General features: G+C 41.2%; 1 protein-coding gene across 2 annotated transcripts in view; it reads left to right on the top strand.

Moving 5' to 3' along the window:
• Positions 1–26,934, top strand: part of syk (spleen tyrosine kinase) — a 199,035-nt gene that overhangs the window by 84,153 nt on the left and 87,948 nt on the right. For both annotated transcript variants that reach the window (XM_087997072.1, XM_043714053.2), the window contains exons 2-3: positions 7,491–7,955; positions 20,325–20,485. In XM_087997072.1, coding sequence (XP_087853198.1) covers positions 7,554–7,955; positions 20,325–20,485 — 563 coding nt within the window. In that variant the 5' untranslated portion in view covers positions 7,491–7,553. The remainder of the gene's footprint in view (positions 1–7,490; positions 7,956–20,324; positions 20,486–26,934) is intronic.

The raw sequence follows: 26,934 nt of genomic DNA, 5'->3' as shown, positions 1-26,934 counted from the left end.
TTAAGTTACAAATCACACAACATCAGGTTGTAGTCCAACAGGTATAATTGGAAGCAGTAGCTTTCGAAGCGCCGGCTCCTTCATCAGGTAGTTGTGGAGTGCACAATTGTAAGACACAGAATTTATAGCAAAAGGTTACAGTGTGAGTAACTGAAATTATACATTGAAAAATACCTTGATTGTTTGTTAAGTCTCTCATCCGTTAGACTGAGCATGATAGCTTCTTTCATATGTAAATCACAAAACTTTTTTTAAAAGTTACATTCTCAGGTTATCTGTAACAATTGGTGTCAGCGCAGATAAGACGTTGAGATGTTGAAAGTGTTAGCCCCCTGTATTCTCTGCCTGTGCCATAATGTTTGGACTGACTATAATCTAAAAAGTGAGTTAACAGAATCTTACATGTATTCATGCAGTTTTTGAGCAAAGTACAATGTAACTGTGCAAGTACAAATTCACCCCACAAACGTATATGCGTATGTGTGCATGTGGATTTTTGTGTGTGTTTTTGTGTGTGTGTTTGTTGATAAACTTGGCTAAGACTGAGATCGCAAAAGCCCAAGTCACATTCCTGGACCATGTTGTTGGACATGAACAGTTGGCCTATGGGATGTGAAAATAGAAATTATTGGAGAGTTTCTATTACCACTGATGAAGAGGGAAGTACACGATTTCTGGGACTGAGTGTGTTTTTTTTATTGGAAATTCATGCCAAATTTTAGCGGTGTGGTTGTTCCATTGACTTATATTTTGAAGGAGTGCAAAAAATTTCAGTGGTTGGAAGAGAATTCGAAAGCATTTGGCAACTTGAAAGCTGTGTTGACGACTGCTCCAGTGTTAGCAACAACTAACTACACAAAGCCATTTCAACATTTATGTTGCCAGTAGTGGGTCTGAGAGAATTATATGTACTGATCATAATCCCTTTACAATTTTTGGAAAAATTTAAAGATAAAAATACCAGACTGTTTTGATGGAGTTTATTGTTACAGCCATTAAATTTCAAAATTATACATGTGGCAGGCTGAGAGAACATATTCTAGATTAGAGTAGTGCTGGAAAAGCACAGCAGGTCAGGCAGCATCCGAGAAACAGGAAAATCGATGTTTCAGGCAAAAACCCTTCATCAGGACTGAAGGGATTTTGCCTGAAACGTCGATTTTCCTGCTCCTCAGATGCTGCCTAACCTGCTGTGCTTTTCCAGCACCACTCTAATCTTAACTCTGATTTCCAGCATCTGCAGTCCTCACTTTTGCCTGAGAAAACATATTGTCAGTGATTGTCACCGCTTTGATGAATGAAGGTGGACTGCAGCATTGAAATTTTGAGTGCTTAGATTTAATGGAGTGTATATGGGTAGCTTACTAATGACAGGAAACTGGAAGTTTTAAAAATGAAGCCATCTTTGCATTTTGATGATTCTTTTAAAGGGGTCAGGTGTGATTAGATGTGCCTTTTATACGGATTTGTGCTGTCCTGTTTCACTTGAAAGCAAGTGTTGTAAACCTGGAACAGAGCTGATTGCTCTGTGCACAGCTGTGTAGCTAAGTTTGGTTTTGTTTTAAAAAGTTAGAACAATAGAAGCAGGGGGTAAAGCCAGGCTCCCACAGAAGCAGAGTTTTAGTTTAGCTTTTGGCAATTGCTGGAGTCTTGGAGCTGAATGTGGAAGCTATTATTTCTCTCTCTGTTACAGCCAAAAGTTGGAGTTCTGTCTGCTGCAAGAATTGCACGTGAGACTATCTATTTTACTAAATTTGCCTCTGCCAAGGGTGTGGTTATGAGATGTTACCAGATTGGAACAGTTGCTGTCTAATAATTAAGTAATCTGTTTTCCAATAGAAATAAAGTTATTTCAATTCTTTCTTTGATATGTATTTTAACAAGCTAAAGTGTGTTTTGCTTAAAGCCAAGTAATGTAATCAAATTACATCTGGAACACAGCATCTTATTCTTGCCTCCGAATAAGTAAAAGTTAGGTTTTAGGCTATCTCCTTGATATATTTGCAGGGCTTTTGGTCTGGTCCATAAGATTCTCTTTAACTTCTGTACTAGTCTCAACCATCTCTTTTGTCTCATAGTTGTTTACCCACCCCCGCCAGACTAGTTTAAATGTCCTGAGTAGCTCTAGGAAATCTCCTTGCTAGGATATTGGTTCCTCTTCCTGTTCAGGTGAAACCTGTCTCTCTTGTACAGATCATCTCTGTCCCAGAAGAGATCCCAATGATCTTCAGCTATAGATTAATCTGCCCTAAATCCTATTTCAACTCTTACTGGCATGTGGCAATGTGAATAATCCAGAGATTACTTAACCTTTAGACCCTGCTTTTTAACCTTCTGCCTAACCCCTATATTCACTCTCCAGTAAATAATCCCTTTTGCTAATTATGTCATTAATACCAATGCATACAATAACCTCTGGTTGCTCATGCTCCCCTTTGAGTTTTTGCAGTTACATAGACTGGAGATGTTTGGACTCTTTATCTTGGATACAGAGGATGTTGAGAAAACATTGATAGAGGTATGCAAAATCACGAGTGGAAAATTAGTTTAACTGGTGGATAAATAAGGAATGAGAAGGAAGAGATTTAATGTAGCTAAGAAATGAAGCAAATGGAGACACAAGGGGAAACACTTTCTTGCAACAATTAGTTAAGATTTGGAATGCACTGCCTCAAAGTGTGACACAGACAAAAAAAAACTGTAGATGCTGGAATCCAAAGTAGACAAGCTGGATGCTGGAAGAACACAGAAAGCCAGGCAGCATCAGGTGATGGAGAATTTAATGTTTCGGGTGTAACCCTTCTTCATGACTGGAGATGTGTGTAGGGGACACTGCAGATAAAGGTGGATGTGGGGTCAGGGTGGTGAAGTGGGGATAGGTGAAGACAGGTAGAGGGTACGACCTGGTTGGTCAATGGGAGAAATGCATCCAGTAGGTGGCTGGGAGGGGCGGAAGGGAGGGGAAGGAGCTGGGAAGGGAGTCGGGGGAAAGGAAGGGAGGTTATTTGAAATTGGAGAACTCAATGTTGAGTCCTCTGGGCTGTAGGCTGCCCAGGCAGAAGATGAGGTGTTGTTCCTCCAATTTGTGGTTTGGTTCATTGTGGCAATGGAGGAGGTCAAGGATGGTCATGTCGGAAAGGGATTGGGAAGGGGAATTAAAATGGGCAGAGACTGGGAGGTCAGGTCAGCCCCTGGGGGCCTAGCTGAGAAGCTCTGCTTCATTTACTATAAATCCACAGACTCTCACAACTATCTGGAGTACACCTCCCCCCACCAATATCTGTAGAACTCCATCTTGTGGTCCCAATTCCCCTGCCTCTGCCGCATCTGCTTGGATTTAGATTTAGATTAGATTACATTACAGTGTGGAAACAGGCCCTTCAGCCCAACAAGTCCACACCGACCCGCCGAAGCGCAACCCACCCATACCCCTACATTTACCCCTTACCTAACACTATGGGCAATTTAGCATAGCCAATTCACCTGACCTGTACATCTTTGGACTGTGGGAGGAAACCGGAGCACCCGGAGGAAACCCACGCAGACACGGGGAGAACGTGCAAACTCCACACAGTCAGTCGCCTGAGGCAGGAATTGAACCTGGGTCTCAGGCGCTGTGAGGCAGCAGTGCTAACCACTGTGCCACCGTGCCGCCCACAGCCATGAGGAGTCATTCCACTCCTAAGCATCCCAGATGTTAATCTATTTAAAACAACGTGCTTTCCTCCCCTCTGTCATCCAGACAGCCCTCCGCCGCACTACTTCCATTCCCCATTCCACTGCTCTCAAACTCCCAAACACAATAAAGACAGAGTCCCTCTTGTTTTCACCTACCACCCCATCAGTCTTTGTATCTAAAATATCATCCTTTAACACTTTCGCCAAATCCAACTGGACCCCACCACCAAGAACATCTTCCCCCCTACACTCCTCTCTGCTTTCCGCAAGGACTGTTCCCTTCAACAGTCCTTAGTTTGGGGTTCTTTCCCCATCAATCCCCCTGAACCCCCAGATAGCTTCCCCTGCAACCGGAATAGACACAAAACCTGCTTGTACTCCACCTCCGCCACCTCCATCCAGGGCCCAAAACAGTCCTTCCAGGTCAGACAGAAGTTCACCTGCCCCTCTTCCAATCTAGTTTCTTGCATCAGATTCTCCCGATGTGGTGTTCTTTATATCGGGGAGACCGAATGTAAACTTAGGGAACGATTTGCCGAGTATGGCTTCATAAAATGGAGGCAAGTTGAAGAGCTCTAATTTTAAGAGCTGTAGCAGTAAAGTGCAATTACTTTCTTTCTGACTCATAACTGCTTAACATAACAGTTGAAGAATTAATACTAGTAGCATTTGTGAATTCTAAATGGAAATAAAGGGACTTGAATAATTTGGATACTGATCATTATGGGAGAGAAAAATGACATGCTAGCTTAATAAGTTTGGATACAGTTTTAATATAAGCCCAACATTTATAAATTTATCTGATACTCTTAAGATGGAGGCATGTTTAAGAATTAAATAGCAGGGAATAAATCTGTACAGTTATATCAAGAAAATAACACAAGCATATAATTTCACCTACATTAATCTGTGACATGTCATAAAGTTCTAAATGTGGTGTACTAAGGTATTTTATATTCTCAATGAGCAGGGAAATTTGTGAAGTAGAAATTCTGGCTTCATGTTTAATTTGTGGACAGAGTCTTAACAAGCCCTGACAACATTGGCTGTGTTCGGAAATCTGGGAGTATTGCATGAAAATTCAAGTAAGGTCTTTTGTTATAGACCAGACCAAACCCCCTCAAAATATTCAGAAGATAGTCTAAACCCTAACTTTTTCTTATTTTAAAGGTAAGTTGCATTCCAGATGCAATTTGATTCATCAAACTATCAGATTTAAACACACTTTATTCATCCACTATAATCAAAATACAACAAAAAAAAGAAGGAATTAGAATAAGTTAACTCTGCAGGTAAAAATAGCAGAATAATAGATATAGTAACTATTATTAATGAACTGTTCTAATATAATAAAATCCCATGAACATACCCTTGGCAAAAGGCAAATTCAGAAAACAGATTGTCTCATATACAACTCCAGAGCAGGAAGAGAACCCCCAACTTTTGAGGGAAAAATAGTTTTCTCTTCTTCAAGACCCCACAACAACTGCTGAAAGTTAAAACTAAAAATCCTAATTCTGTGGACCTTAACCACACCCATTCAGGCTGCTTCTTTTGTTCCAAATTTGAAATAAAACCAAGTCCTTACAATGTGTTTGCTGTAGTGGCTGTGGTAGACTGCTCATCACCTCTGCCTTAAAACGTCTCTTCAAAAAAAAAGGACAATATACTTTCTTGATACTGAAAGCAACAAGCCATAATTTCCAACAGAATTCTGTATGTCTAGATGAAATTAACAAGGTCACAGCTATTAAAAAGGATTATTGCTTATTATCATCCTTCACAACTACTTAATCTTAAATCATTTATATGCAGGCTCCAATTCTTCCACCTGCCAACTAGAAAGAAGACAATGAGACTTCTTGAAAATTTAAACAATACCCAGTGACTCCAGTTTGCACTTACTCCTCCAGGTCTGTTATTTGGAAGTCCAACACTAATGTCGTAGGGCACATAGCAGTGCAACAGTCACTCAGCCCAGATCCGCAGATATTGGCATTCCACATGTACAAGCCAATCCGCACCCTCACTGGCAAATCTCCAATTCACTTACAGTATGGTTCTGCATTTTAGTGTTGCACTTGGAGCATGGTCACAACTCTCATTACAAGGCTGCTGCAAGAACACTTTATATGGAGGGACAAGTACACAGTTCACAGTTTGGACCAGACATCTCAGGGCTGCTCTCTTACTTTGTTAGCGCTATGCTTATGGTATCTACCTGGATGCTCAAAGCATTCCTGCCTTACCTTTTTATGCTTTGAGTTTAAAGGCTCACAACACTAATGCACTGTTACATTGCAGTTTTACTCAGACCTAAAGGCAGCCAGCTTGTCACTCCGGCCAGTAGTCATCAGTCAAGACAACAACACAATACTTGATCAGACTCACATCTACATTATGTGACAGCAGCTTATGCAGTAAACACACTGCATGTATTTTGAGCAAAGAGCCATGTCTCCACATCTATAGGGAGTAGTCCTCAGTGAGATCCAGCGTGACATTTGCCAGTTAGGGATCTTGTCCCAGTAGGTCAAAGGCAACGTCAATGCAGGGGTGGAAAAACTGTTGGTCAACTGTTTGGACCAGTACAGACCAGGGTCTTTGCCTCCCTGATGCACACTGTTTTCTTCTCGAAAGAGACAAAGGGAAGGATTAAATGCTGTAAGTGGCACAGCAATAAGTGCTCATGCAGGTCAAGGAGAGGTGTTGAAGTTCTGAGTAGGTAGCACAAAGGCCAAGCAGGGTTAGTCACGTGTGGATTTGGTGGGCATAGGACAATGTTGCATGCAACAGCAGGAGTGGCACAGCATGCGCCTTGTTGGAAGATTTGTGCAGTGCGTAAAGTGAGTGATTGCAAGGTAGCAGAGAGAATTATAGTGACTCATACCCTGGCAGAGTAATGAAGTAATTTCCTTCTCCCTACAGTGCTAAGCATTCACTTGGATGAAGTAAAGATTGCACTGACCTGGGTGGTAATCTTGGATCAGGCTGGTAAGGTCTAGTGTCATGGCCTCCACTGCTTGTCCTGGGGAAAGAGGATGGCCACAACTGCATTACCCCAACCCAACAGGACCTCTGGGTCACAGTCTACTAAAAGGAGCGCCAGTTTACTTTTTTCCAAGTCCAGGGCAAATGCCACAAATTGTGCAGGGCAGCTCCAGACAGACGGTGCTTGACTGGATGTACGACTTCATCTTAAACATGGTGCAATCATCAGGAATTATGGGAGTATCCCTACCCCTGGGCTAGAAGGCCTAGATTCAAATTCCACCTGCTCTAAAAGTGTGCCAAAGATCACATCTGACTAGGTTGATTAAAAATATCTGCAATAACACGGATACAAAATCATTGTTAGCTGCATTACAAGCATCTTTTTCTGACTATTTGAATTAAATGCCTATTAACAATATGCTGGAGGAGAAAGTGAGGTCTGCAGATGCTGGAGATCAGAGATGGAAATGTGTTGCTGGAAAAGCGCAGCAGGTCAGGCAGCATCTAGGGAACAGGAGAATCAACGTTTCGGGCTCCTTCCTGAAGAAGGGCTAATGCCCGAAACGTCGATTCTCCTGTTCCCTAGATGCTGCCTGACCTGCTGCGCTTTTCCAGCAACACATTTCCATCTCTAATAACAATATGCTGTCCACTATGAACAAAACATTCCATTATATGCATGCTTTCATTGTTTATGTTGCTTATTTTTTTTAAATAATATTTAAGGTTCATTATAATTTAAAGGTAACATTTCAATCCTTCAATTTTTAATGAGAAAGTATTTCTATTTACAAACTGTCCTTTTTCTTTTTTCAAAGGAAGGATCACAGCTGAGAAGATCAAAGGAACAGCTGTGCCAAATATAATTTACTTCTAATAAAATGGCTGAGAGAGTAAATCATCTACCTTACTTCTATGGCAGCATTACACGAGATGAAGCAGAGGACTTTCTGAAGCAGGCTGGACTGATCAATGGCCTCTACCTTTTGCGTCAGAGTCGCAACTATCTTGGGGGCTTTGCTTTGTCTGTGGCATATAATGGAAAGTGTTATCACTATACAATAGAAAGAGAATTAAGTGGAAGTTATCTCATAACTGGAGGAAAGTCCCATAAGAGTCCAGTAGATATTGTCGAGTACCATACTGAAGAGACCGATGGTCTTGTTTGTCTTCTGAAAACCCCATGCAATCGACCAAAGGGAATTGAACCAAAAATTGGGCCATTTGAAGACCTGAAAGACCATTTGATCAGGGAATATGTCCAACAAACGTGGAACCTACAGGTAATAAAGACAACTTGGCTTTATTTTCACAGATGTACTTGCATTGTGTACTGAATGAGAATTAAGTGGCAGGGTGACTCTCAGGAGTTTAGCACAAAATGGAGTGTAAGCACTGGAGATAACTTAGTGTGTTTTCAAAACATTTGCACTATTTGATCTCTATTAGCTGACAGTACAATAGGTAGATGAAAGTGGTGGTCATGGTGATAGGTCAGAATGGAGGGTGGTGTGGATAGGTAGGACAGGTCATGATGGTAGTGCCGAGTTGGAAGGTTGGATCTGGGATAAGGTGGGGAAAAGGGAAATGAGGAAACTGGTGATATCCACATTTATCCTGTGTTTGGAGGCTCCCAAGGCGAACAATGAGGGAATGGCGATGGAGGAGGCCCAGGACCTGCATGTCCTTGGTGGAATGGGAGGGGGAGTTGAAGTGTTTGGCAATGGGGCATTGGTTGGTTGGTGTGTCCCAGAGATGTTTTCTGAAGCATTCTGCAAGGAGGATGGATGTAGAAGGCTCCTTTGGGCTTTGGATGGAGGTGAGGGGCGAGGTTAGGTGCAGGTTTTGCAATTCCTGCAGTGGTACAGGAAGGTGCTAGGAGGGGAGGCTTGGATATTGGGAGGCGTGAACCTGACAAGAGAGGTGCCGAGGTAATGGCCTTTACAGAATGCAAATAGGGGTGAGAAGGGAAATATATCTGTGATGGTAGGATCCGTTTGTAGGTGGCGGAAATGGTAGAGGATGACACAATGTATACAGAGGTTGGTGGGGTAAAAGGTGAGGACCTGGTGTTTCTGTTGTTGCAGTTGGGGGGTGGGGTTTGAGAGCGGAGGTGTGGGACGTAGGTGAGATGAGCTGGAGGGCATCATTGACCATATGGGTGAGAAAATAACGGTCTTTGAAGAAGGAGACCATCTGGTGTGTTCTGTGGTGGTACTGGTCCTCCTGGAAGCGGATGTGGCGGAGGCAGAGGAATTGGGAATAATTCCCTCCAACCATGCAAGATCAATGTGGATTTCACCAGTTTTCTCATTTCCCCTACCCACACCTTATCCCAGATCCAACCTTCCAACTTGGCACCGCCCTCATGACATGTCCTATCTGTCTATCTTCCTTCTCACCTATCAGCTCCACCCTCCTCTCCAATCTATCACCATTGCCCCCACCTTCACCTACCTATCGCACTCTCAGCTACATTCCCCACAGCCCCACCCCCCTCCCATTTATCTCTCCACCCGCTTGGCTCACAAACCTCATTCCTGATAAAGGGCTTTTACCCAAAACATCGATTCTCCTGCTCTTGGGATGCTACCTGACCTGCTATGCTTTTCCAGCAGCACACTTCCAACAATGCTCAGCTCATCCCATCCTCTCTTCTGGAGAGAGAATAGTTAAGTGTCTTGCAAGGAAAGATAATAAAGGAAATAAAAATAAACATGGGGCAAAAGTGGGCCATTCAGTCACATGAGCCTATGCTGCTATTTAATTCAGTTGTGAATTACCTGGGCCTCAACTCCATTTACTTGTCTTTGCTCCACACCATTGTTAATACAACCTGACAAACATCTATGGGATGACTAATTTTGATATTTCAATTAGTCCAAAAAAGTTAAGAAAAAAAAGATAAAAAATAATAAAATGTTGAGAGCTATGTAAAGAATGACACAAAATTTGAATTGTTTGACAAGTATAAGCTAAAAAGGATGTAGGAAACTTCTAACTTTTCAAGAAATGCTTTTGGAAACTTATTATGAAATTGAGCCAAACTACATAGAACCACAAAGTCACAATGGAAGCGGGCCATCGAGTCATACCAACCCTCTGGAGAGCATGGATAGAAGATTGGCTAGCTCACAAGTGTGACTGCCAAGTTTGCTGATGACACAAACTTGGGTAGAATGTAAGTTGTGAAGAACACATAAGGAAGTTACAAAGGAATATAGACAGATCAACTGTGTGAGCAAAGATCTTGCAAATGTGAAATTATTTATTTTGGCAAGAACATTATTATATTTTATTGAAAAGAAGTATATTATTTAGAAGGTATTCCAATGATCTGAGGTGCAGAATAACCTGGCAGTCTTAATTCATGAATTGCAAAAGATTAATATACAGCTACAGCAGGAAAGCTAATAGGATGCATTGGTTATTGTGAAGGGAATTCAACATGATAGTAATGGAGGCTATGCTTCAGTTTCCAGGGTTTTGGAGAGACCACATCTGGAGTACTGTGTACGGTATTTGTCTCCTTATTTAAGGCAGGATGTAATGTATTGAAAACAGTTCAGAGATGGTTTACCAGTCTATATCACTGGAACAAGCATGTTGTCTAATAAGGCAAAGTTGGACAGGCTGGGTTTCTGTCCACAAAGTTTAAAATAGTAAAAGGTGACGTGATTGTAACATACAAGCTCTTGAGAGGGCTTGACAGGGTGAATGTGGAGAAGATGTTTGCTCTTGAAGGAGAATCTAGAATTAGGGTAACTATTTAAAAATAAAGGGGTATCCATTGAAGAGAGAAATTAAGCAAAAATTTTCTCTCAGAGGATAGTAAGTCTTTAGAACTCTCTTTCTCAAAAGGTAGTGGTAGCAAAGGCTTTGGATATTTTTAAGGCAGAGGTGGATAGATTGTTGGTAAGCTTGATGTTGGCAAACAGGGTTATAGGGGGAGGCAGGAATGTAGAGTTAAAGCTAAAGTCAGATCAGTAGTGATCTTAGTAAATAGTGAAGCAATCTCAAGAAGCCAAATAGACTATTCATGCTCCCAACACATATGCTTGTATGTTCGCATCACTCTCTCTTAGCATGTGTATTTTATGCAACCTTTTGTAACAGCGTTGTTTTGCATTCAGGGTGAATGGGTATATGAATTGATGGCATACATAAAAACAGTTCTAAAACTACTAAAATTTGTTAATTTAAGCAACACTGGTGGCACTGTTTCATATATAAAAATACCTCATTATAAAAGGGAATAGTGCTAGAAGATTGGCAGACAGCAGGTATGATTCCATGCCTTGAACAAGTGATAGAAGAACTCTATGGAGCTATGGATGAATTAATTAACATCAATGGTTGGAAAGATAGTGGATTCCTGAGTGGCAGATGTAAAAGGAAAGCCTCTGTAAATGATCTGAAATCTAATGGAATTGTTCTGGCATTAAAGATATGTACAAGTACATGTCAAACCTCTTGGTTACTTTGAGCAGCACTTGTTAACTGTACATTCCCGGTGAAGGGCTTTTGTTCAAAACGTCGATTTTCCTGCTCCTTAGCTGCCTGACCTGCCATGATTTTCCAGCGCCACTCTAATATTGACTCGGATCTCCAGCATCTGCAGTCCTCACTTTCGCCTAACTGTACATAGTAGTCAAAAGCAGAACAAACTAAATGCTGAGCATGTACCACCAATGTAGCAGTTAAACCCTATATTTACACCAATATAGTTAACATGCCTCCAAAAAGCCAGGTTATGATTGCAAAATTTTATTGAATTCATGAAAACTAAAAGAAAGGATACATAAAGATAGTTGTGGATGTAGGAGTTAAATTTTAACCTAAAATAATATGTTGTTTTGAGGTTAGGTATGAAGTTAAAGTCTGATAAGTTTGTTTCCTCATACCAATACAGCTTTTAACTATTCAGTTGTAGAACAACAGCATGTGACAAAATACAGGAAGGCAGAACAGGGAGATAAGTAGCAAATGAACATCAATCAGATAAGATTGTTCTCATGCATTTTAGTTGGGGGAATAAGGAGGCTACAAACTCCGCAATTTTACTCCCAAGGTGAATAGCATGAGTTGCATAATTTCAGTAGCATCTACATTCTGGGAGCACGGGTGCAGGATGGAATTAAGTTTACTACCTTCAGGCACAGGGCTGAGGCCTAAAATATGAGCAAATACCTAGAACAAAGTCATTCATAACATTGAAAGATCTTTTACTCCACCTGTCTGAGCACTTCCTGATGAAGAACTTATGCTCAAAATGTCAACTCTCCTGCTCCTCGGATGCTGCCTGACCGGCTGTGCTTTTCCAGCACCACGCTTTTTGACTCTGATCTCCAGCATCTGCAGTCCTCACTGTCTCCCTGTCTGAGCACTTGGTAGCCTCAGTGGCTGCCTTTAATCTGTGCCTTTTTATGTTCTGTGGGCTTTGTTCTCGATATTTTCTCATATTTTAGGCCTCAGCCCTATACACCTTTACCCCCACTCCCACACCATGCCACATCATGGAGAGGACATCTTCCAACTCACCCCCATTGCTCCACATGCCTTCCTTATGCCCCTCTCCCATCCTTAATGACTGTTTATAGCACACCAACTCTTGTCAATCCACACTTTTCCTTAACATCCACCTAGTGATCTTTCAGTACTCACCATGGACAGATCTCAGAAGCCACTTTGAGATGAAACAAAAGTTTTCTTTTACTTTCTGGGGGCCATTTAACCAATCAGGTCTGTACCAAACCTCTGAAGACCAGCCTGCCTACCCAATCCCCATAACTCCACAAATACTACTGCTAGTATACTTACCTGGGACTGTACTCACTAGCATTTAGAAGAACAAGTGGGGATCTTATAGAAACATATAAAATTATGAAAGGGATACATAAGATGGAGGCAGGCAAGTTATTTCCGCTGGTGGGTGAGACAAGGACTAGGGGGCATGGCCTCAAGATTAGGAGAAGTAGATTTAGGACAGAGATGAGGAGGAACTACTTTTCCCAAAGAGTAGTGAATCTATGGAATTCTCTGCCCAAGGAAGCAGTAGAGGCAGCTTCATTAAATATATTCAAGACACAGTTGGATGGGTTTTCGCATGGTAAGAGAATTAAGTGTTCTGGGGATAATGCAGGTAGGAGGAGCTGAGATGATGGATAGATCAGTCATGATCTTAGTGAATAGCAGAGCAGGCTCGATGAGCTAAATGGCATACTCCTGCATCTATTACTATGAAACTATGAAATTCATAGACATTAAGGGGCAATTTAGCATAGCCTAACCTGTACATCTTTGGACGGTGGGAGAAATCAAAGCACCCAGTGGAAACCTACACAGACAACTGGGAGAACATGTAAACTCCACACACATAATGGCTCAAGGCTAGAATCAAACCCAGGACCCTGGTGCTGGGAAGCAGCAGTGCTAACCACTGTGCCCAAAAGTTCTATATATCTATTACAGCCTTCACTAAATAAAAGTTCCATTCATGTAAGTCCCTTTAAAACTTCTAAATGTTCTCATCTGAAAAAAAGTACATAATTGTATTCAAAATCCCATTATAATTTTAGCTACTGTTACAATAACCTCTTTGGGCTGTCAATTAAATTGTGACACAGCTCTGTTGGGATATTTGTAGGTTGTGGGAAGAGACCAAGCACTAATAATGCATAATAATATTTGTTTGCATGCGGGAAACTATCAGCAAACAAACAGTTCTTGTATTTGCTAGAACAAATTCTTTTTATTGCTTACTGATGAAAACAGTCTACTACTTTAAAAACTTTGAATTCTCAAATTGCAGATCATGCTACTTGATAGGGTGTAAATGATGTCTGTTTGAACTTAGCACCGAGTTAGTATTTGGATTTACTATACAATATTCAACGTCCACTCCTGTGTCTTTCAAACTTCATCCTCTTTCCCCTATTGGTGAAAATAGAGATGGGACTTCTACATATGGGTGTTACCATCATTTTTAAACATCTGTAAAGTTTCCATGACTCTGAAAAAGTCTGGGCCTTGGTGTGGGATGGTAGAAGAAAAGAAGTGTTTGAAGACAGAGATAAATAGACTTCTGATTTTTAGCTTAATTCTGTTGTCCCTTTTATTGCTTATCCAATCTTCTTCCACTTTTTTTATTTCACTTTCCATAAGCGATTTGATATTGTTTATATCTGAATCCATTAATTTAATTGGGTGAACATTTCTTTGACTCTTTCCTGAGGAGTAGGTCACCCTCACTGTAATGTTATTAGCTTGCACTTATAGACAATTTTAGAGGAAACATTTTTAAAGCTAAATCTACAGAATAAATCTAATCATCAGAGCACACTGGACTTATACATTGGGACAAACCCCAGAAAACTCTGGTTCAATATATTTCCAGCAGCAATATTCAAAATCAGCAACAAAGAGGTAGAATTACCTTAGAAATTTCCCAATCTCCTGACATAATATTAATGGAGCAAGTGAAAACCCAGCCAAAGCAGAGGGGAAGGCCATTTACACCATAATTCCAGGTGTTCCCCAAAGTTTGAACAGTGTGTTGAAGTTTGATAGTAATTCCTTAAATGGCTCACAAAAAAAAATTCAATAGGACAAAGAACAAAGAAAATTACAACAAAGGAACAGGCCCTTCAGCCCTCCAAACCTGCGCTGATCTAGATTCTTTATCTAAACCTGTCAATTTTTTAAAGAGATAAAAGCAAAATACTGCAGTTGATGGGAAACCTAAAATCAAAACAGGAAGTGTTAGAAAAACAACACATATTTGGAGAGAGAAACAGCATTACTGTTTAAGTCATTGGACTTAAAAAATGTTAACTCTCTCTCTGACTCCATGGATGCTTCTAGACTTGCTGACTTTTCCACCATTTTCTGTCTTCGTTCTTAGATAAGTAAAAGTAAAGAAAAGATCTGTATGTATATAGTATCTTTATGACCTCAGGAATTTCCAAAGAACAATGAAGTTCTTTTGAAGTGTAGGAACTTTTGTAATTCTGGCAAGCAATTTGCACATTACGTTCCATAAATAATAAGAAACAAAAACAGAAATTGCTGAAAGTGCTGAAAAGCTCTGCAGGTTTGGCAGTATCTGTGAAGAGAAATCAGTGTTAATGTTTCAGGCCCGGTGACCCTTCCTCAGAACTGATGGTAACTAGGAAAATGTCAGTTTATATCCAGAAGATGGAGGTTCGGGCGGGGTAAACGATAGGTTGGGATGGAGCCCAAAGAGAGTGAGAAGTTGGACAGGCAAATGATTGGGTAACAATCTCCTGTAGTTGTCGGTTCAAGGATAAGTGGTGAGCATGATGGAAATCATTCACATGGATTTTTCAAATTGGTATGATATTTTAATGCTTTTCTAACTGGACTAGTAATCAAGAGGATCAGACTAATAAAGAATTCATATCTTGTCATTACAGATTGAGAATTTGAATTCAGTTTTTAAAATACTGAAATAAGAAGTTGTGGTAACTAACAAATTATTAGATTATCATAAAATTGCAACTGATTCATTAATATCCTTCAGTAAAGGTAACTTGGTTGTTCATACCCAGCGCTGATGACTTTTAATTTACCTCTGAAATGGTCTAATAAACCATTCTATTACCACCATCTCCTCAGAACAACAAGGGATAGGTAAGTCATGGTGATCTTGTAAGTTTGACCATACACTGAGAATAAATTTTAAAAAACACTTTGAAATGATAAACTTGATACTTTTATTTTTTATAGGTCAGGGAACAGAGGGACAATAAGTGAATGGCATTTTGTGTGAGTAAGGATTTTACAGTCCACTGATAGCCATTCAAATCTGTGAGACCCCCACATAGTGCTGGTATAAACACATCTTTGTGTTTACCGCAAGTTCTATTTGACAGCAAGTTCCACGACACTATTGATGCCTCTGATGGTCATTTATGCTACAGGTTTGTAGCAACCCAATACATAACTTTCGGCATGAGAATTAATTTTAAAATGTCCTAATTAATTCTACATGTGATGCACAAAGCTACCAGAAAATTTGATTTCAGTCATTTGATATGAACCAAACATAAATGCCTGCTCTGAGACAACAATAATTTCAGTTACTTACCTAAAATGTGATTTAAAGAAAATACATGACAAATTATAGCACCTATTCCATGTCATAATTATAGAGTCATAGAATCTTACAGCATAGAGACAGGCCCTTTGGCCTAAACTGGTCCATGCTGACCAAAATATCTACCTACGTTAACCCCATTTCCCTGCACATGGCCATCTAAACCTTTCCTATCCATGTATTTGTCCAAATGCTTTTTAAATGTTGTTAATGTACTTGCCTCAAGAACTTCCACTGGCAGCTTATTCCATATGCCTGCCTCCCTTTGTGTAAAAAGGTTGTCCCTCATGTTCCCTTTTCCTCTTTCCATTCTAACCGTAAACTGATATCCTCTAGTCTGTGATTTCACAACCCTGGGAATAAGACTGAGTACATTCACCCTATCCATGCCTCTCATGATTTTATACACTTCTAGAGAGTATAAAGCTCTAAAGAGAAAAGTCCTAACTTGCCCAACGTCTCCCTATAACTCAGCCCCATGGGCTAGATTATAAAAAATCAAAAATGATGGCCAATTAATATAGTGGATGGACAGATATTTTTGCCCTATTCTGGCCTTCAACTGATTCCCTTTTTATTTCCTCAGTTATGTAACCCCATCTTAAATTTTACTCAGTGTATTAACCATGTGAGAAAAAAAGAGCTTACTGCTATCAGTCCCAAATTTGCCTTCTACTAGTTTAAACCTGTGCCTCATTAGAGTCATAAAATCATAAAGATATTCGGCACAGAAATAGACCCTTTAGTCCAACTCATCTATGCCGAACAGGTATCCTAACCTAATCTAATCTCATTTACCAGCACTTGGCCCATACCCTTCTCAACCCTTTCTATTGAAGTACCCATCAAGATGCCTGTTTACTGTTGTAATTGTACCAACCTCCACAACTTCCTCTGGCAGCTCATTCTATACACCACCCTCTGCATGAAAAAGTTGCCCTATAGGTCCTTTTTATATCTTTCCCTCTCACCCTAAACCTATGCCCTCTAGTTCTGGACACCCCACCCCAGGGAAAAGGTCTTGTCTATATATCCTATCCATAGAACATAGAACATAGAAGAATACAGCGCAGTACAGGCCCTTTGGCCCTCGATGTTGCGCCGATCCAAGCCCACCTAACCTACACTAGCCCACTATCCTCCATATGCCTATCCAATGCCTGCTTAAATGCCCATAATGAGGGAGAGTCCACCACTGCTACTGACAGGGCAGTCCATGAACTCACGACTCGCTGAGTAAAGAACCTACCCCTAACATCTGTCCTATACCTACCACCCCTTAATTTAAAGCTATGCCCCCTCGTAATAGCTGACTCCATACGTGGAAAAAGGTTCTCACGGTCAACCCTATCTAAACCCCTAATCATCTTGTACACCTCTATCAAGTCACCCCTAAACCTTCTTTTCTCCAATGAAAACAACCCCAAGTGCCTCAGCCTTTCCTCATACAATCTTCCTACGATACCAGGCAACATCCTGGTAAACCTCCTCTGCACCCGTTCCAGTGCCTCCACATCCTTCCTATAGTATGGCGACCAAAACTGCACACAATACTCCAGATGCGGCCGCACCAGAGTCTTATACAACTGCAACATGACCTCAGGACTCCGGAACTCAATTCCTCTACCAATAAAAGCCAGTACGCCATATGCCTTCTTCACCGCACTATTTACCTAGGTGGCAACTTTCAAAGATCTGTGTACATGGACACCAAGATCCCTCTGCTCATCCACACTACCAAGTATCCGACCATTAGCCCAGTACCCCATCTTTTTGTTACTCTTACCAAAGTGAATCACCTCACACTTAGCTACATTGAACTCCATTTGCCACCTTTCTGCCCAGTTCTGCAGCTTATCTATATCCCGCTGTAACCTGCCACATCCTTCTTCACTGTCAACAACTCCTCCGACTTTTGTATCATCCGCAAACTTGCTCACCCAACCTTCTAGCCCCTCCTCCAGGTCATTTATAAAAATGACAAACAGCAATGGTCCCAAAACAGATCCTTGCGGAACACCGCTAGTAACGGCACTCCAAGATGAAGCTTTACCATCAACCACTACCCTCTGTCTTCTTCCAGCCAGCCAATTCCTAATCCAAACCTCCAACTCACCCTCAATGCCATACCTCCGTATTTTTTGAAGTAGCCTACCATGGGGAACCTTATCAAACGCCTTACAAAAATCCATATACACCACATCTACCGCTTTCCCCTCGTCCACCTCCTTAGTCACCTTCTCATAGAATTCAATAAGGTTTGTGACGCACGACCTGCCCTTCACAAAACCATGCTGACTATCCTTGATCACATTATTCCTATCCAGATGTTCATAAATCCTATCCCTTACAATTCTCTCTAAGACTTTGCCCACAACAGAAGTGAGACTCACCGGCCTATAGTTACTAGGGTTATCCCTACTCCCCTTCTTGAACAAGGGAACCACCTTTGCTAGCCTCCAGTCTTCTGGCACTACTCCTGTGGACAACGAGGACATAAAAATCAAGGCCAATGGCTCTGTAATCTCCTCCCTTGCTTCCCAGAGAATCCTAGGATAAATGCCATCAGGCCCAGGGGACTTATCTATTTTCACCCTTTCCAGAATTTCCAACACCTCTTCCCTACATACCTCAAAGCCATTCATTCTACTTAATTGTGATTCAGTATTCACATTGGCAACAATGTCCTGTTCCTGAGTGAATACTGACGAAAAGTATTCATTCAGTGTCTCCCCAATCTCTTCCGCCTCCACACGCAACGTCCCACTACTATCCTTGACTGGACCTATTCCTACCCTAGTCATTCTTTTATTCCTGACATACCTCTAAAAAGCCTTAGGGTTTTCCTAATCCTACCAACTAAGGACCTTTCATGTCCCCTCCATGACCCTCATGATTTTATAAATCTCTACAAGGTCAGCCTTCAGCCTCCAACACTCCAGGGAAGACAGACCCAGCCTATTCAGCCTCTCCCTGTAGCTCAAACCCTTCACCCTGACAACATCCTTGTAAATCTTTTCTGAAACCTTTCCAGAATTGCACATAATATTCCAAAAGTGACCTAACCAATATCCTGTACAGCCGCAACATGACCTCCCAACTCCTGTGCTCAATGCTCTGAGCAGGAAAGGACAGCAAACCAAACGCCTTCTTCGCTATCCTCTCCACCTTCTTTGATCATTGTGATTGAATTTGACATAATGGCTCACAAAAGGAGGGGATTCAATGAAACAGAAAAGTTGAAGGAAGAGAGAGAAACATAAAAAGAAGTAATTTGGGGAAGTAGAGAAAAGAATTGAGGAGAAACCAGGAATGTCTCTGTGGGAATGCAGAAGGTAGAACTGAAGCTTATCTTTTAATGGGAACAAGCTGGAAGAAGTGGTAATTTGGGATGAAGGAGGAACTGAGTGCAGAGTAGACAGAGTCTCTGTAACTTGTGACAATAGAAGGAGCAGGAGGAAGAGCTTGGATGTGGGACAATTACAGTCCTATGGTTTTTGGGGAAGTGACATTCTAGTAAGTATGTCATATAACTGAGCAGAACTTTAATCCAAAAAAGAAGACAAATAGATTGTGTAATAAAAATAAGCACTATTTTTGTTACAAAACTTTGAAAACTTTTCCAGAAAACTTGTCCTCAAATGACATTTACAAAATACAATGCAAGGACTGTAACAAACAGTACATCGGACAGGAGAAAGTGAGGACTACAGATGCTGGAAATCAGAGTCAAGAATGTGGTGCTGGAAAAGTACAGCAGGTCAGGCAGCATCCGAGGAGCAGGAGAATCAACATTTTGGACAGATGTCCTTCCTGATGAAGGGCTTATATCTGAAACATTGATTCTCCTGCTCTTCAGATGCTGCCTGACCTGGTGTGCTTTTCCAGCACCACACTCTTGACTACATCGGACAGACAGGCAGGAAACTAGCCACCAGGATACACAAACACCAACTAGGCATGAAACACCATGACCCACTATCACTAATATCCTTACATACAGACGAAGAAGGACACCACTTCGACTGGGACAACACATCCATCCTAGGACACTTGTGACAGCAACATCCAATTGCCACAAACAGAAATTGACTCAAGTTTTTATATTCTGTAATATTAATTAATATGTTGATTATCAATCTTTATTTCTATTTTAATGTCAGTTTTTTAAACATTTATTTTTCAAATGTTATGGTCACTATGTTTGTCCACCTGCTATATAACAAGACAAAGTAATTATTTCATATTTCTGCAATTTCACCAGCATGACTTATACATTTTCATGTACTAGAGTACCTTCTTCATATCCTTTGTTTCCTTTGGCTCATGATGCTACTTTATTTACAGTTCTTTTTAGGGGCTGAAATATCAGTTTCCAATTAAGGCTCTACACACCAACTATAAATCTGTTCATCTTCTTTCCTTTACACTGGCACTGATGAATTTAATGTGATTCCAGTTAGCTTTATTATCATTATTTTCAAAATTAGTTCATTATAATCTGTAAAATAGACACCATTTTGTTTGTGTGTAGGGAGATGCTCTTGAACAGGCGATTATTAGCCAAAAACCACAACTAGAGAAATTAATTGCGACAACAGCCCATGAGCGAATGCCTTGGTTTCACGGGAAGAAATCTCGAGATGAAGCTGAGCGTTGCATTCTCAGAAGTTCACGGACGAATGGAAAATTTTTGTGAGTAGAAAGTGCACATTTTTTTAAAAAATAAAAGCATTACCATTCACAGCTTCATTGATTAGAATTTTCAATATATTTTTGCAAATGTTCACCAAACTTTTACCACTGTTTCAAGGTAAATTAACTTGGTTCAAAATAACATTTTAACTCACAAATATCAGTTACTAATACAACTGTATTCTTGCATTCAAAAAATCTGGTAAAGAATTCAATTGCTGCTCTGAATGTTTTGATATGTAGTATTGTGTTTCAGTTCATGTTTGCAGGTTTTGAAAAAATCACTCCAAAAATGCTGAAAGCACTGATAAATGAAGTAGCATTAATGCATGAGTATAATATGAGGCAGGGTCTATTAGTGATTATATTTTCATCTATTTACACCAAGTTAATATTTTTCCCTCATTTGTGTAATAATTACCTGTGATATACAATGCATTATGTTGTTGTTACATTCTCCGTAGAGACCACAGTAACATTTTTTGTTTAAGTTGAATAAATCCTGGCAATTTATTAAATGAATGGAGCTTCAAGAATAAAACGGAAAAAGAAATCACTCCATGACGGACATACAAAACAAACACTAAATACTTTCTCAGATAATCTCCCATAAGATCATAAGAAGTAAAAACAGGAGTAGGCCATTCAGCTGCTTGAGCCTGTTTACCATTCAATGGAATCATAGCTGATCCAGCATTTCAAGAGATAGCACAGTGGCTCAGTGGCTAGCACTGCTGTCTCACACCACCAGGGACCCAGGTTTGATTCCAGCCTTAGGAGACTGTCTGTGTGGCGTTTGCATATTCTCCTCGTGTCTGCATGAGTTTCTTCTGGTTTCCTCACACAATCCACGGATGTGCAGGCTAGATGAATTGGCCATGCTAAATTGCCCATAGTATTCAGGGATGTGTAAGTTAGGTGCATTAGTCAGGGGAAATGGGTCTAGGTGGGATACTCTTCAGAGGGTCAGTGTGGACCTGTTGGGCCAAATGGCCTGTTTCCACACTGTAGGGATTCTATGATTCTTCTCTGTTTTCTCATTTCCATTTTTCTATGTTCTCACTATAACTGCATGTGTTGCCAGCAAGCAGCCACTTTTCAACCTATTAGGAGAGTTGTCCTCACTGAAGTCCATGGAGGCTCTCATCCGGGATCGCATCAGCAGCCTTAGCTATTAATCCAGGGAGTTGACCATGATCAGCTGTCTGCTCAGAGTAATTTCAGTCAGAGGCTCTTTGTTTCTGCAATCCACAGAGTGGGTCACTGTCAATCCTGTGGCTCCATAGTGGCCAATCCAGACAATAAGACGAATGCAGTGAGGGGGGTGGATAGCTACAGGTATGGAGTCTGGGCACGTATTGTCCAAGACTGTTCAGGTAGATTACTCTAGAGCATATCCATTGGGTCCCTACATAGAACGTAAGGAGAAAGAGAGTTTGGGAGTAAAAAGACAGGCTGCTGCCAAGGGATGGAGACTTAGTAAGTTATTTTTGGGGATGGAGAGGTCTAGGTTGGGGAAAAGGGGAATGATAATTGTGAAGGGGGCAACAATAACTGCAAGTGTGAGATACGGTAAAGCAAAGATAGATGGGAGATATGGGGGACAGTTTGTCCGAGGTTAGGAGCACTCTGGCTTCAAGGTGGGGGAGAGTTATTTCTAACCACACCTGACATGGTCACCTTATATGCCAGGGGATGGAAAAGTTGGGTAGTTGCTGGTTTCTGTTCGTAAGTTGGTTGGTGATCTGGGGAGATGAATAGCCCATAGGATTTATGGGAAGGGCTACTAGGAAAGGAATTTGGAGCTTAGGGACTCACCAACATATTGAGATTCAGGCTGCAAACCATTGACTGAGGAGCGCCCATTTCTGCCTTCCATCTTGCTTAAAATCAAAATTCTGCAGTGTGGAAGAAAATGACTGTAATCAGCCTGGGAGGGATAAGTGACTCGACCTGTAAAGGGTCTGAACAGTTGATCTGTGCAGAACCCACTGATGTGAGGCCTCTTTAAAGAGAAGGAACATTACACAGAAACCCATCCACTGAATAGGATTAGACCTGCGGGGTCTCTATTTCCTGGCCATTGAAGTTCATTGGCCCCTAATTGCTGTATATGTCTGCATCTCAGACATCATGGACCAATTCATTCACACCAATATGTTTGGACACAAAGGCTAGGGGAAGAATAGGGATGTTGTAAGACAAGAACCAAAGGTGTCAGCAGCACCCATTGTCCTCTGTATGTCTTTTGCGTTTTGTATTTAGATGATGCAGCAGACTGTCACCACAGACATTGATTCATGATACATCATATGTGGCCATGAAGTTATGCCTCATTATGGAACAAAGCCAGAGCAACAACCTTAGGTGAAAGCAGTGAGATTTATTGAAAGTTGTCATCTGTCCCACCAAAATGCCCTCAGTAAGTTTTTCTTCTTCTTCTTCCCTCCCATGACATCTTTATGTAACCTTTAGTTCTGCAGCTGTGAAGAGAGAGTCTACTCAAAAATGGAGCACACTGGCCCTGGAGCTTTGGTTGGTGACCCCAACAAGGGCTCATATCTGGAAAGGACAAACATGACAAAGGTTTTCTTGACAATTGCACGTTGATCGTTCTCGGCATAAATTTCCATTGGTTGGCAAGAGCAGGGCAATCAGGGTGGGAGGCAGATGGCCCAGTCACCTCTGGAGTGTACTAAGTGGAATCTCTGCGGCGGCTGTGTGTGGTTCCTCCTGTAGCTAGGTGCCTCCTGGAACCACCCTATCTTCTTCTGAGGAAGGGCACCTGCAACACTTGTCCTCCCGTTGCCGTGTTTTTGGCCCAGAGGAATAATAACTGGGGCAACAGAGTGCAGGTCTGAGCACTTCTGTCAACAGACATGGAGATTGCAGGATCTGGCTGTCCACAGCAAGATTTCATAATCCATCAAGCCTGCACTGACACTCCGAAGAGCATCCCACCCCTATTGAACCCTCATAACCCTATATTTACCATGGCTAATCCAACTTGTCTGCATATCTTTGATCCGTAGAAGGAAATGGAAACATCTGGAAGAAATCTGCACAAACACCATACCATGCAAACTCCCCATACAGACAGTCACCCTAAGGTTAGAATCAACCCCAGTGCCTGGTTCTGTGAGGCAGCAGTGCTAACCACTTCGCCACCATGTCCCCCATCTCCATGGAGGCAACCAGATGATCATATGACTTGGTGCACTGCCTGCGGCCTTTGGGCACAGAGAGCCATTACCTCCCATGTACCTATCAGCTGCTCCATTTCTTCCTGTGCATGTGGACGAAATTCATGATTGTCAACACTACAGGATTTTCTCCTGCCTGGGGAATAGCTTGTGTCTAGAAACTAACAGTCCTCCAAGTTTCATCAGCCTGGGACTTTGCTTCCTCGGCCAGCGATGCAGCTTTCGCAATGAAGTGCTCACCAGATCCCACATTTTTTTAAGTTGAATGGCCCCACTGAGATGTCAGTATCTGGACTGGTGGAGGTTGCAGGAGGCAGAAGTCAAGAAGGTGGTTTTAGACTCATAAAGGTGTACAACATGGAAAAAGATTTTTCGGCTCATTGTTTTCTGCACTGGTCTAAGCTGGGGAGCATTTTGCAGGCAGCGTGATAACTTGTTTAGATTCAACAATAACATAACTTGTTATGGAAAGGTAAAAGGATGGGCCTGAAGTCAAAGCTCTCAACTGAGGGAAAGCTGATTTTAATAATATCAGATATGATTTGATTAGAGTAGACTGGGAGCAGATGCTTTCACAGTGGGATGTGTTTAAGAAGGAAATAGAGAGTTCAAGATCAACATGTTCAAACAAAGACAAAATCTGGAACCATCAAGTCCTGTGAACCCTGGATATGGAGGGATATACAGCTTTGGATTAAGAGAAAAAGGAAGATTTATGACTAAGGGAAGGCTCGAAACTGCAGGAGCACTAGACTAGTACAGAATGTATAAGAGGTTGTTTAAAAGGTAGATTAAAAGAGTATATGAAAGCACACTGGCAGGTAAAATAAGTTGTTTTGTGGGTACATTAAAGATAAAAGGATAACAAGGGAAAGAGTAGAGTCCATGAAGGACAACATTTTGTGCATGGAACCACAAGATACGTGCATTGATAAAAGAACATAGAATATAGAACAGAACAGCACAGTACAGCCTCTTCGGCCCTTGATGCTGTGCCGGTTTTTTATCCTACTCTAAGATCAAACTATCCTACATGACTTGCATAATGTCTCGAATGTATCTGACTCTACAACCACTGCTGGAAGTGCATTACACGCAGCCATCACTTTGTGTATAAGGAACCGATTTCTGACATCTCCCCTAAATCTTCCTCCAATCACCTTAAAATTATGCCCCCTTGTGATAGCCATTTCTGCCCTGGGAAAATGTCTCTGGCTATCTACTCTATGCATGCTTCTCATTGCCTAGTATACCTCTATCAAGTCACCTTTCATCCTTCTTTGCTCGAATGAGAAAAGCCTTAGCATCCTCAAACGTATTTCATAAGCCATGTTCTCCAGTCCAGGCTACATCCTGGTAAATCTCCTCTGCACCCTCTCTAAAGCTTCCACACCCTTTCTATAATGAGGCAACCAGAACTGAACACAATATTCCAAGTGTGGTCTAACCAGGGATTCATAGAGCTGCAGCATAACCTCGTGGCTCTTAAGCTCAATCCCACTGCTAATGAAAGCCGACACACTGTACACCTTCTTAACAACCCTATCAACATGGGTGGCAATTTTAAGGGATCTATGGACATGGACCCCAAGATCCCTCTGTTACTCCACACTGCCAAGAATCCTGCCTTTAATACTGCCTGTAATCTGCATTCAAATTTGACCTTCCAAAATGAATCACTTCACATATTTTTCCAGGTTTAACTCATCTGCCACTTCTCAGCCCAGCTCTGTGTCCTCTCAAAGTCCCATTGCAACCTACAACAGCCCTCCACACTACCCACCACTCCACCAACCTTTGCGTTATCAGCAAACTTATTAACCCACCTTTCCACTTCCTCATCCAAGTCATTTATAAAAATCACAAGGAGCAGAGGTCCCAGAACTGATCCCTGTGGAACACCACTGGTCACCGAGCTCCAGGCTGAATACATTCCATTTACTACCACCCTCTGTATTCAGACAGCCAAATCTCCCTGTATCCCATGCCTCATTACTTTCTAAATGAGTCTACCATGGGGAACCTTAACTTGTTCCTTGTAAATGGTGGGCAGACTTTGGGAAGATAGCAGGTGAGTTACTCACAACCAAATTCCAGTTGCTAGCCTGCTCTTATGACCACAATACTTACATGTGACTGGTCCAGCTAACTTTCTGGTCAATGGTAATCTCCAGGATTTTTATAGTAAAAAATTCAGCAATGGTAAAGCTGTTGAATGCTAAGGAGAAATGGTTGGATTCTCTATTTTATTGGTTAGGTATTGCCATGCACTTATTTGGTGTGAAGGTTCAAATGCATGAGTCCAAGCCTGGAGTTTATACTGTCTTACTGCATATGGTTGTAGACTGCTGCAGTATTTGAGCTTAAACTAGCTTACTTCAACTGGATTGAAACTATTGGTTGGCCCAGTCTGTATTTTTTGTGGATCATAAAAGTACAAATTTATAAACACTTCTTCAATTAACATCAGAGATATCCTGCTAGGTACTTAAGTCACATGCCTTCTGCAAAATTATATCTTTATTTCTGTAATCCAAATTACCTTTACCTTCTCAAATTGAAATCACACATCTATTTACCTCTACTTTAAAGCCCAAATGGTAATGATACATTATTCACTTTTATGATGGTTGATGTTAACTCAAAATGTCAACTCTGTTTTTCTCTGCACTTGATGCTGCCAACTAGCTGATCACTTCCAGGCACTTCCTGTTTTTATTTCACACTTCCAGCATTTGCTTTTAATTCCAAAGCAAGCTGCGTAAAATCTATCATCCACTAATTTTAATTTAAAAGATAGAATATGCTGGGGAGCTGACTGACTTCTGCATCTGAACTTCCAACTGTGCTCCTGGAGAACAAACTTCTGCAATGAGGGCATGAATTCAGAAAACTTGCTGGCAGTGCCCAACAGTAACTGTTTCAAATGCTCTACTGCCTGCTAGCCAGAATATGGAAGCAACTGTTGCCATGCAAGTGATTTTGTGTGTCTGCCTAATGCTGAACAAAAGATTAAAATGGCTCACATAACTTAATGAAAAAAAGCTTTGAGTGTGTTCAAATTGTTGTCAAGATATTTACTGGAAGCTTGTGGTTTCATAACTCAATGAAAAAATGTGTGCATGTACTTCCTGCACTGACCTGTGGTTAAGTGGCAGGCAGATGCTGACAATAACAGCTCAGCAACAATTCTCAAAGGAGTTCTTGCAAAGTCTCACATGTGTCTTCAGTTTATGTGAATTCTAC

This window comes from Chiloscyllium plagiosum, unplaced genomic scaffold (genome assembly GCF_037043375.1).
Source record: "Chiloscyllium plagiosum isolate Xiang-an unplaced genomic scaffold, Cpla_swu_hap1 HiC_scaffold_2, whole genome shotgun sequence".
Taxonomy (NCBI): Eukaryota; Metazoa; Chordata; class Chondrichthyes; order Orectolobiformes; family Hemiscylliidae; genus Chiloscyllium; species Chiloscyllium plagiosum.
Note: the sequence above shows the minus strand (reverse complement) of the source record. Positions and strands in the feature narration are given on the sequence as shown.